The sequence below is a fragment of the Corvus moneduloides genome, chromosome 1 (assembly GCF_009650955.1).
Source record: "Corvus moneduloides isolate bCorMon1 chromosome 1, bCorMon1.pri, whole genome shotgun sequence".
NCBI lineage: Eukaryota > Metazoa > Chordata > Aves > Passeriformes > Corvidae > Corvus > Corvus moneduloides.
This window is the reverse complement of record NC_045476.1, coordinates 98,602,175-98,613,835: the sequence shown is the minus strand read 5'-3', so window position 1 is coordinate 98,613,835 and position 11,661 is coordinate 98,602,175. Positions and strand designations below refer to the sequence as shown.

Here is an 11,661-nt window from a genome sequence, read left to right as displayed (position 1 = left end):
CCAACAGATCTCTAAGCCAAGTTTACCGAGGCTGTTCTTTGACTGAGATGATTTTGCAGCTAAATCAAGATCAATATTCTGATCTCTGACAAGAATTTTATTAATATTTTATTTGAAAAATCTCATCTTGTTTCCGACAAGTCCTGGTTTGAGGTTGGTTTAGTTTGGATAGGGCGTCACCGCATTATTTCTTAATGACTTTCCCAGCTGCTTCTTTCCATTTTCCACCACCAACAACCATCTGGTATCTTATTAGCACCTCAATGCTCATTCAGTGTTCTCATTTAGGAGGAAAAAAAGAAATAAACACTCAAAATATTACACATTTTAACGGACAGTCTTTGGAACATTAATGCCTTTAGAAAACGATAGATCCTGTCTCTCAGTCTATTTTCAACCAGCAGATAGGAATCGTAAAACTTTCTTCTAAGATGTGCAAGAGCTGCCTGGTTTTGGTTTTTTTTTTGTCCTGCTAAATTGTGTTTAATCTCACAGGAAAACATCTTTCACTGTCATATTTCCTCTGTGTTTATTCCAAGCGCAAATCGTTACAAATAATTCTTTTCCCTAAACTATGATTTTTTTTTTTTTGTCTTGGGCTGGAATATATACCAAAGCACTAAAGCTCTTGATCCAATTTAGCAACCAGTTTGGACAGCAAAGTTATACACTAGGAAAATGTGAGAAAACTTGTCCCTTTCAATTTTAAGAAACTATTTTGTAACATAAGTGGAAGTCAGGTCCATTTATGTCTGGAAAATGGATACTACAGGACACATCTGATTCAACACAATTGGAAAAATAACTTTAATATTACTAAGGCAAGAGCCAGCTTCACTTCTTAAATTTGCGTGTATGAAAAAGGAAGCTCACAGATTGTTTTCGGCAAAATACCTTGGACTTGCTACTTTAAGTTTCAGTTACCCAAAGGAGGAGACTTGACTTTTTAGAAAACAAATGATAAAAGTTCGAATAGATTTGCAATATATGCATAAGATCTGCAGCAACAGAATACATACCTGAAGAGAGCTCATAATTTCATTTAGTTTATTAGACAAAAATATATGATTTAGACAAGTTTTGCTGACGTGTTATTTACAATCTGAAATCACTCTATATACAGAAAAAAGAAAACCACAAACACATGGGAAACATTTACCAAACAAATAATCCAAGAATGGTTAGAATAACACGATCTGAAATGGTACAATGAGGAGGGGGATCCATCTACAGATTTGTGTAATCGCTTTTATGGATTTGCACCACCTTATTGCAAAAAGAGATTGATGGAAGTCACTTATACCGTTTCCTTTTTTCTCTCTCTCTCTGTCCTTAATACCAGTCTCTGTAATATTTTTTCACCAAATCATTTAATCAAGCAGAAGGGAGAGCTGTTAAAATTCTCGGTGTTCCCTCTTGCTGAGCCAAAGAGCTGCAGGGGGGGAAGGGAGGAAGAAAAAAAAAAAAAAAGACGTAACAATTTTTCAGGAAAAAAAATCTTTTTTTTTTTTAATTGCCTGTCTATTGCGATAGCATATTAGTAATAGATAATCACACAAAAAATCATTGTCACTGGTGTAATTAGCACAAGATCTTTGAGATCTGTTAAGTTTTAGAAAAGTTACAGTCTGGCTATATACAATTGCAATTTAGTCTAAGTTTGAAAAGATTAGAGCAACTCCTGTGCTGTTCTCATTGTCTGTATGTATTACTATGGTGATGATTAGGTGTTATAATTAGTCTTTATTATTCAAACACTCTGTTTCACATAAGTAACATTCCTAGAGTGAAAACAAACAAACTCACTTGTCACGGACAGGCTGGAAGGGCGATTTTAGCGGCTGGGGTGGGGAGTCAGTTCTTGGTACATTTTCTCTTTCTAGAAGGAAACAGATAAAAAAAAAAAGAAACAAAACAAAACAAAGAAAAAAAAACAGAAAGAAAAAAAAGAAGAAAGAAAAAAAGCCAAACAAAAACAGGAGAACCATTTTAGAATAACAACAGTACAAATCTCGATACTTTGCAGAGAACACCCTTCCCTCTCACCCTCCTGTTCAGATGTGTGTAGATATATGTGTATGTGTGTACAGCGCTACACCCTACTTTCAGTATTTTAGTAGTCTGCAAGCTTTTCTTGACACATTTTTTACTGTCATTGAAATTATTGGGAGATGAGGGTCATGATGGAGGGAAGGAAATCTCAAACCTATATGTTTCACCGTGCCCTTCCTGCATTTCGATCTTACCTGATGGTCGTATAGGGTGTGGATGTAATAGGCCACGTGAAATGTGCTTAGTATATGTGACCAACATGCTGGGTGGGGGGCCGGAAATCAGCGCAAGAGTAAACTGTAGCTCCGTTAAAAGCAATCAGTTTCACCAGTGTGACACCATTCCTCAAGGAGAAGTTCACGTGCATGTGTTGGGGGTGGAGGGAGAGGTGGAAGCCTGATGCATTAATTACCTATGTGTTTGGGACTGGTCCTCTCTGAAGGTTTTTCGCTGCTTAGGGCGCCCAGGGTTGCTGTTAAAACAGAAGATTGTTGCTGGGCCTGGAGGTGATGATTGTGATGAGCAGCGTGGTGGTGATTTACTCCCAAAAAGGACCTCACGTTTAGAAGGGAACTCTGAGTAAGGAAAGCCCCATTAGTCCAGTTGTGAAATTTGCCAATCTGGCATGTGTAGAGTCCATGGCTAGGGAGAAAAGCAGGGTGCTGGATCTGAGGAGAAGTGTGGTTAACCTGGGGAGGAGGGGGTGGAGGAGGAGAAGATTTCAGGGCACCATCAGGACTGGTTGCCGTCTCTGCCAAAGACCAAATCTTGGGTTTGCTGTGAGATGGCATCTGTAAATTGTTCGGTCCCCCAGGACTAATGATTCTCGTGCTATTGTCAGAGGCCTCCTTCACCATGGCCAGAGCGTCTTTGGGTTTCAGCCCTTCAGAGCCTGAGAGTGCCAAATCCTTCTCCTTTTCCAAGTGCTCCTCTTCACTGCTTTGTCTCAGGAGCTCAGGCTTCTCCTCCTCTTCCTCGTTGCTCTGCTCCCCATCATTCTCATCGATTTTATCTATATCTATGCTCTCCAAGTCAATTTCCTCATCATCTTCATTCTTCTCAGGGTCCCCCTCATTGTCACTCCCGAAGAGGTTTGCATCTTCTTGGTCTTTACTCCTGGAGCCCCAGGTCACCTTGTTCTCCTTCTTGAGCCGCCGGCGGGCGTTGGCGAACCAGGTGGAGACCTGGGTGAGGGTCATCTTGGTGATGATGGCCAGCATGATCTTCTCGCCCTTGGTGGGGTAGGGGTTCTTGCGGTGCTCGTTGAGCCAGGCCTTGAGGGTGCTGGTACTCTCCCGGGTGGCATTTTTGGGCCGCCCCGGGTCCCCGTATTGGAACTGTCCGTAGGGATAATAGCCAGGGGCAGTGTGGGCAGCAAAGGTAGCAGGGTGGACACCCGGATTATCTTTCAGCTCGTACTGGGAGCCCTGCAACACATTCAGACAAGCGGAGAGGAAAAAGCACATCAATTATCTCGTTAGCGTCTCTAACAGACCTGAATAGGCTACTCCGGGAGCCGGAATACGCCTTTCAGTGGTGCAAAGGGTCTTCACAGCCAAATTCTGCCCTCCCTGCTCCAGGCTCTTCACATCTAGGTCAAGACAGAGAGGTGTTCCCAAATGATTCCCCCTTCTTGCGGGGAAAGGAAAGAGAGGTGCTAAGCGGGGCTCTGACAGACATTGTATTTTCTCCGCAAACCAAACCAAATCAAACGATGGAAACGCATCAACTTCGCCTTTGCCTCGGCAAGACAATTTACTGTGCCCTTGAAATTATCAGGCACATAAAACAGGTACTTCACCGCAGTTACAAACTAATGCCCGTGCACAGCGTCGCATTTATCTGCAAAGTATCCAGGAGGATGTTAGAAATGCATGCAGAGCATTCTTTATTTTTGCTCCTAGTGAGACGAGACTGGGGAGATGAATGCACAACTTCAGTACCGAGAGACTTATAACGTAAAAGATTTTCCACACACAAGTCAACACCACCACCCCTGCTCCCCAAATCATACACCAAGATTCTGAAGTAAAACATTAACTTCTAACTGTTAGAAGAGCCTTTAAACTCTGGAAGGAAAACTGATCCACGCATTGTAGAATATGAATATGTAGACACTTTGTGTCATAAGTTTTACTTTGATCTGGCCAGAGCAAACACAAGTTGTTTACAAGCGTTTAGAGACGGTGATTTATTTGCAATCAATATTCTTTTTATCATCAGTAGTAAAACACAGCAAGTCAAATTATCCCATCAGGTGTTTTGGTAAATACCATTTTATCTTTCTAGCAACCTCATTAGGCCTCATTATTACTGCAAATTGTCCAGATATTAACCTAATATTTTAGTTCTTGATTTACAAATGTTCAGAAATTTAGGATTTATTTCAAAATATCACCGTCATGGTAAATCACTGTAATAAAATACCAGAATACTTTGGGAGAAGGAATGGGAACTGTTCCAAAATAGCTAACATTTCAAGCAGTTTTCTTTCTTTATTGCTTCTATTACGATCTTGCCTTTTTTCCTTTTTTTTTTTTTTTTTTGCCTAGTCCAGAAATACATTCTTAGTATTACTATGTCATAATTTATGTCAGCCTTAGAAAAGGACCTCTTCAATAATGTTTGTGAAGAAACTAATTAAACTTTGTCAAACAGTTAAGAAGGATCATGTATTTTAATTTCAGAGACACCGCTTATACACAAAGAGTAGCCCGATGTAATTTTTGTAATGTGTTACAGAGTAGGCTTTCTGCACTCCCTTTATTCTGCTGTCTTTTGTTATTGTTGCTGAAATGATATTTTTTGTGTAAACTCTGTTGGGAATTCTTTTGAAGAAGCCACTTGTAAATCACTCATTGCTTCTGTCTCAACTTTTACTGCATTTCCAAAATCAAGGTTAAAAAAAAGAAAAAGTAGGAAATGCATGCTATTAAAAGTCACTTTGTAGGAAATGTTTGCAGCACAAAAATGTTCTGTTTTCAAACGCTGTCCCTTGTTCAACAGCGTGTTTTCCTACTTGCCTACATATATGTATTAAAAACCCAAAGAAGTTATGCACTGCATGCATTCGGTTATAAATATTCACACTTTTATGTGTCAGGGGGAGAGAAAAGAGGGACATTTGGAGAATGAAGTGGAACCTATGCGTAGCGCCGCCGAGAATTTTGGTAATACCAGCAACGAAAACGCTTCAACGACACCGGATACAAAAACAGTTAGTTAAAAAAATATATATATGTTTCGCTTTCTAATCTATTACGTTCTTAAGAAAATGTGAAATGATCCCAAGGACAGTCTGGGTGACGACAATTTCTCTTTGAATTAACGCCGATATGCCGTTCTGCTCCGATGCCTGTAATGGGATGTAGATGCCCTCTTTCGCTTCATGCAAATCCCATCTATGATACCCGCCATAATCAGAGTATGAAAAGTTCAGGGAACAGAACGGGACATTTTCAAGGCTTAAGGAAAATGCCTTGAAATAAACGGGTGCCCCAGGTACCGACATTTTGGCCTTTCGGAAGGAACCTGTTTATTGCTCGGCGGCAAAGAAAAGTACCAAGCGGAAAGAGGAGCGCGCTGGAAAGCCCAGCGAAACAGCAGGACCGACAATATCACCCGTCAATAACAACACCAATAACAACAAGGAAAGAAAAGAAAACAAAAAAAAGCCGAGTTGCTAGGGAAAGCCGACAATACGGAGGCAGGAGCCCTGCTTAGCCCTTCCACCGCCAAGAAAAACTCGGAGGAGTTTTTCTCGGCTTGGAGCGACGAGGAGGATGGGGGGCTTCGCCTGCAGACGGAGTCCGCGACCCCCAGCCCCACTCTCCTCCGCAGACCCGTCGACAGTCGCGCTTCCCTCTCCGCGGCGGACCCCGCGCCGGGCGTGAGCCGCCACCGCAGCCGCCCCGCCGCCCCCCGCGCTGGGCTCCGCAGCCTCCGCCCGCCCCCGGCTCCCCCGGCCGCCGCGGCCGCGCTCGGTGGGCCCGGGCAAGCGCGGGGGGCAGCGCGGTGCTCACTCACCATTTGGGAGAAGAGGCCGAGGTCGGCGGTGTACGGCAGGAAGGCGCTGTAGTTGGGGGCGCTGTAGGGGCTGGCGTACATGCCCAGCACCGAGGTGACAGCGGCCGAGCCGCTGCCCAGCTCGGCGCCCGCGGGCCGGCCCGAGGCGGCGGCGGCGGCGGCGGCGGCTGCGGCGGCGGCGGCCAGCACCCCGGGCCGGTCGCTCCCGTACACCGCCTGGCTGGCGCTGAGATACTGCGGGTAGCCCAGCTGGGGGAAGGACATCTCCGGGGCGCGGGCACAGAGGCGGCGGCAGCAGCACTGGCGGCAGCAGCAAGAAGCGGCAGAGATATAAAAAAAAAGAGGAGGGGGGAAGGAGGGGGGGGGGGGGGGAAGGAATTATAAAAAAAAAAAAAAAAAAAAGAGAAAGGGGGAGGAGGGAGCCTGCTGAAGAGCCGGGGAGGGGAGCGGAACAAACCCGGGCTTCTCTGGATCTCTCTCTCTCTCTTTCTTTTTTCCTCCCCCCCTCTCTTACTGGAGTCAGGCAGGGCGAAAAGAAATCGAGCCGATATTTTTCTTTTTTCGTTCTGATTTCTTTCTGTCAGGTATATATTGCACCCTAGGTATGGAGGAGGAGGAGGAGGAGGAGTGTGGCAGGATTCAGTGGGGTGTCTTTCCTCAAATCTCGGCTCTTCTGTGCTCCTAAATCCCTTAGATGTGATCTGATCAACAATTGAGCTCCAACTGATGTGTCTGCCCTTAGGTCCTAGGCTGATCTTTCAGATACAATTTGAAGTTGATGTTTTGATTGGCACCCACTTGAGCTGCAAGCACCGCCCCGCGCCCCCCGCCCGCCCCGCCGCCCCCCTCGGCGCAGCACGTGGTGCGCAGCCCAGCCCGGGCCGCTGGGCTCGGAGCTGCGTGTGCGTGTGTGTGTGCGTGTGTCCGCGCAGCTGCTGTGCTCTGCTCCGAGTGTATTTAATGTTTAGCAATGGGCTCCTTTCAGAAAAGCCCCCACTGCTGTATGACAACCTGTCTACACGATTTTACAGCTGTCCAACATTGGGGTTTTGCTGTTTCGCAGCCTTAGTGTGTCCCCTTTTAACAAAAACAACTGTGTTGCTGGTTTTTTTTCCACCTTTAACATTGAGTCCCCCTTGTCGTCGTTGGACTCAGGAACAAACGAGAGTGGCAGTGAGAGGAAAAGGGGGCTCTGCAGCCATGCGACTTGTAACAATTTGCCACTACAAAAAAAAAAAAAAAAAAAAAAAAGGGCAGATAAATAAATAAATAAATGCGATTTCTCTACAGCAACCCACAAACGCCACTCATACACGAACACATATGCGCAACTTTGCTGAAAGTCAAAAGGCTCCTAACAGTACTTCCCAGAAGAATCTTTAGTTAAAAAAAAAAAAAAAAAAAAAAGAAATAAAAAGAAAAAGAAAGAAAAAGAAAAAGAAAAATGGAGGGAAAAAAAAAAAAAAAGACCCGCAGCGATGCGATCCTCCCCGCCGCCCTTTCTCCTCCTCATGCCCTGCCGACGGATTGACACTCAGGGACAATTATCATAGGCATTGCGACAGTTCTCGGAATACTGGAAATAAATAATCCCGCAAATCAACAACCTCGACATGTATGCCGAGGGGCACAGAAGACCCCCAGCCCTCGCCCCCGAGCGGGGGTGGGGGTAGGGGGAAACAGAGTGTCTTGTAGGTTGTCAAAACTTCCATCCTCCCGTTTCAGTTGGGACCGAAGGAAACACATCGGGGGGGAAAAAAGGGGAGAGGGACGGGGGAGCCGGGAACGCACACACGAAAGGACCAAAACGAGCTCTTGCCATTATGATCATTAACAACAATGATTAAAGGAAGGGATTTTTTCCTCTCCTGTTCTTCTTTTCCCCTTGGAGAGGGGTGGAAGGTACAACGGGAGACAAAGGACTCCTCTGCGAGGGATCTGGCCGCCTTAAGGGAGACGGGTTGTCACAGCTGTGCCCTGCCTGCAGTGTCGTCCAGTTCCCCGACGTGGCTGGGCCCTCCCGAACCGCCCTGGGACCGAGAGAGCCTCTCATTGCCCCGCCGGCACCGCAAACTTTCCGTTTCCGACTGCTGCCGGGGCCCTCCCAGCTCCCCCGCTGTGGAAAACGAGGAGCGCGGGGGCGGCGGGCCGAGGGCTGGGCGTTTCTTGCCCCGACCTTCCCAGCTCTGGTGGGACTGCCGGGGTCCGCTCTGCCCCACCAGTCCAGCGCGCAGCCCGCGCAGGGGCTGCGCTCCCGCTCCGCGGCTGCGGGGAGAGTCCTCAGGGCCGGACAGGGCGCTGCCGCCTCTTGGGCCGGCCCCCGCGGAGCGGCCCCGCGGAGGGGCGCGGAGTGGCCGTCCCCGGCCGAGCCCTCGCCGCCGCGGTCCCCGCAGCCCGGGAGCTCCCTCTTTGTGCTGAAGGGGCGGCCGAGCTCTTCCTTAAGGGACGGCCCGGCGCGGAGGGGCCGCAGACGCAAAGGCCCGCGGCTTTTCGGGATGCAAGTGTTTGGCAGGGGAGAGGGGGAAGGGAAGAAGGAGGAGTGGGAAGAAGACGGGTGTCTCCCTCCTTTTCCCAAGCCCAGAGCGAGAGCCAGCCCTAAGGTTCGGGCCGCTCCGCGGGGCTTCTCGCCCCCTCTCCCAGCTTGCAGCAATGGGCTGAGTGCGGCAGCCCGGATCCCGCCGGGAGCTGGCCGCGCGGGAGCGGAGGGAGATGCCTTCCCTCCTGCCAACGCCCCCGCGGGGTGTCTCCATCCCCGGCCAGCCCTTTCCTCCCCGTGCTCCAGGGAACCGCTCCGTCTCACGGTGTTGATTAAACTTCCTTCCCCATCAGTTGGAAATAGCGAACTTTCCCCTTCCTATGTCTAATGGGGAGAGGAGTACCTCCCCCGCACCACTCCAAAATCTCACCCTCAAAGCAGGAGAGAGACCCTCAGACAAGAATGCACGGCCGTAACAGAGCTGAGAGGGACTTGAAATTTGCAGCCTTATTTTGCGAATGGAAGTGTCACATTACAAAGGCTTCAGGTAAATAAAGGTGGGATAAGGCACCGACGCTGCCGAAATCTTCTTAGCTCTTTAGATCTGTGTGGAATGTGTATCCAGAAAAGGTTTCCACTTGGAGGCTTAAGAAATGTGAGTCATCCCCTCCCCCACCCGCTCTCATCCTTCTCAGATCGGTTCAGGGGAGAAAAAAAAAAGAGGGGGGGAAAGAAAAAGAAAAAAAAAAACCTCTCCTTTTCTTTTCTATCAGCCTAGCATCTTTTTGGGGTGAATTTTGCTACTCTTCACCCTGAGTAGAAATAGAGCAAATAAATACAAAGTGCAGGTTACCTGTAACTGTGATTTCGGAGAGAAAAAAAAAGGGAAACAAGAAAAAAAAACACCAACAAACCTAAATTGGAAGGAAAAGAAACTAGGAAGAAAAAAGCCGCCGAGGAGGGGGAAAAGTTGTAAGACTGGTGGGAAAGCTTTGTTCCTCCTCTGCAAAGTTCCTTGTGCAAGGATGAGCAGGGTCCTGTGAACGCCATTTATTATGCACAATTCTGACGAGAAAATGCCAATCCCCACGCGATTCCCGCTCCTGCACTGGACATTGCCCTTTTTTTTTTTTTTTTTTTTTTTCCCTGACGGTTTATTAAGTCACTTTAGTAGGCAACCTTTCAAAGCCTTTTTTAATTTTTTCCCCCTTGTGCAAGTAAGCTGGGACCAGAGCTGCTACACTAAGCTACTTAGCTTGAAAATCAGTTTAGTGAAGGTCTGGGAGATTCTGGGTTTATTTCCTCCCATACAAGACCTATAGCAGGAGCTTAATAACAAAAGTGCGAAAAGAACGAAACTGTACGGAAAATTACAAACATCAGCAGCAGCTGCCAGAAGCGCTAGGAAAATCTTTCTCTAAACCCAGGACCTAAACAGTCCAAAAGGTTGGTGTGATCAACCCCTCCTACTCATAAATTAGCTTCAAATTGTTAATAGATGGAATAAAACACTGTTTAAAAAAAAAAAAAAAAAAAGTTGTTTTAATCATAATTCGGAAAAAATCTCTTCCTCTTACTTTTTAAAATTTTTTTTCCCCTGAGAACTGTGTTGTAGTTGCTTGAACGCCTCCTTAACTTTCTGCAAGACCTAACAAAAAGGAGTACGGTGCCAAGTCATTAGCCGAACAGCGTTTTAAAAGACGATAAACAGTCACGTAGTAAAAAAGGATTTGGGCTGAGAGTGAAAAGCAGTCACCTTCCCGTCGGAGAGCGGCTGCACATCAGAAATCAGGCGGGAGAGAAATACGTAACAGCGCTGGGCATAATGTGATTATACCTAAGGTAATCGCTTAAAATAAATTGTATACTGTTTAAAGTAAATCGACCTAAATGGCCACGCTCATCTAATTCAAAGATCATTGGGCAGATAAACTTCTTAAAGAGCCTTTCTTGAGAAGGAGTTTGCTAAGACAGTGTGATCCTTCCAGTTTCTTAAGGCGATGCATCCAGTGCCAAGAGATTTTCTCTTTATTATTAACAAATCAGTTTAGATAGGGGTCCGATAAGAAATGCAAATCCAGACATAGGGGTCGCTGCTTGGCCGAATTTTAACTGAAGGCTGGTTCTGCGGGAATTGACTACAGGATACGTTTGCGAAGAGGCTGTGTGAAGCTTTTGCACTGACTCTACTGAAAAATGAAGTCAGTGATTTTGATCTGCTCCAGATGTCCTAAGAGTGGATATTGCAGTGCTGGGAATCCGCACCAAATATCTGAGGGCAGTGATGGTAATCAGCGCAACCCATCAGCCAGGGGGGACTGGCAATTGTGATAACCTGCTGCAAATGCGCAGGGCTGGAGATGGCAGTGATAAACCGCTGAAAATATCTTCAAATGGAGATGACAGAGATGTTGAAAGGAGACACCTAGCTATGGGGAGAATAGGATACTAAGCAGAGCACAATCTGAGAGTGGAGTTCAGATATTTACTAGTCTACGGTTCGCCCGTGTAATTTCCACAGTGATACACGCCTTTGGGCGCCGTCTCTGCGGACAGATACACGAGCGTATGGCCCCGTTGGTAAAACTCGGGGCTTATGCGGCGTTGATAATCAGATCTACCAAAAGAAAGGGAGGTTTAGTCTCTAAAGCGCCTTGTTTGTGGCTTGAGGAGAAAAGTTTTCTTTTAATTCTGTAACTGCTTTGTAACATCCTGGTAACGATTTCTTTTGCAAATCCTCTTTTCATTTTCAGCTCTCACCGATAATAGACGAAGAAGTTTAAGACGATCTCTTCAGTTAATAGTCTGTTTCAATTTTCTTTCCTGTGGAAAGAACGTGCGGGGGGGAAAGGAGGTGTGCAAAAAAAATTATCCGTATGTTGCTAATTTTCTGACTGTTCTCAGCAGGTAGTTTCACCGTCTTTTTTTTGTTGTTTTTTTGGTTTTTTGGGTTTTTGTTTGCTAGCTGTCTTTTTTTAAATGTTTAAATTTAAAATAACTCTACCACGTTAAGTATCAATCCTATATATTTTAATGATACATCTGTGCAGGAGAGAATCCATTAATTTAATATATCTCGCCCAGATTCTAATTATGCACTGACTGCC

At 46.2% G+C, this 11,661-nt stretch overlaps 1 protein-coding gene across 2 annotated transcripts; it reads right to left on the bottom strand.

Annotated features, from left to right (window-relative positions):
* Window positions 1–456: 456 nt before the first annotated feature.
* Window positions 457–7,478, bottom strand: IRX1 (iroquois homeobox 1). Of its 2 annotated transcripts, none has more exons than XM_032119738.1 (5): window positions 7,196–7,478; window positions 6,079–6,378; window positions 2,465–3,479; window positions 1,807–1,879; window positions 457–1,432 (listed from the first exon to the last, which is right to left on the bottom strand). In XM_032119738.1, the coding sequence occupies exons 1-5, from the start codon at window positions 7,202–7,204 to the stop codon at window positions 1,375–1,377; spliced, it is 1,455 nt and encodes a 484-aa protein (XP_031975629.1). In that variant the 5' UTR covers window positions 7,205–7,478; the 3' UTR covers window positions 457–1,374. The 2 variants fall into 2 exon arrangements, with proteins under 2 accessions (XP_031975629.1, XP_031975639.1); XM_032119748.1 differs by lacking the exon at window positions 7,196–7,478 and adding an exon at window positions 6,536–6,875.
* Window positions 7,479–11,661: the final 4,183 nt, after the last annotated feature.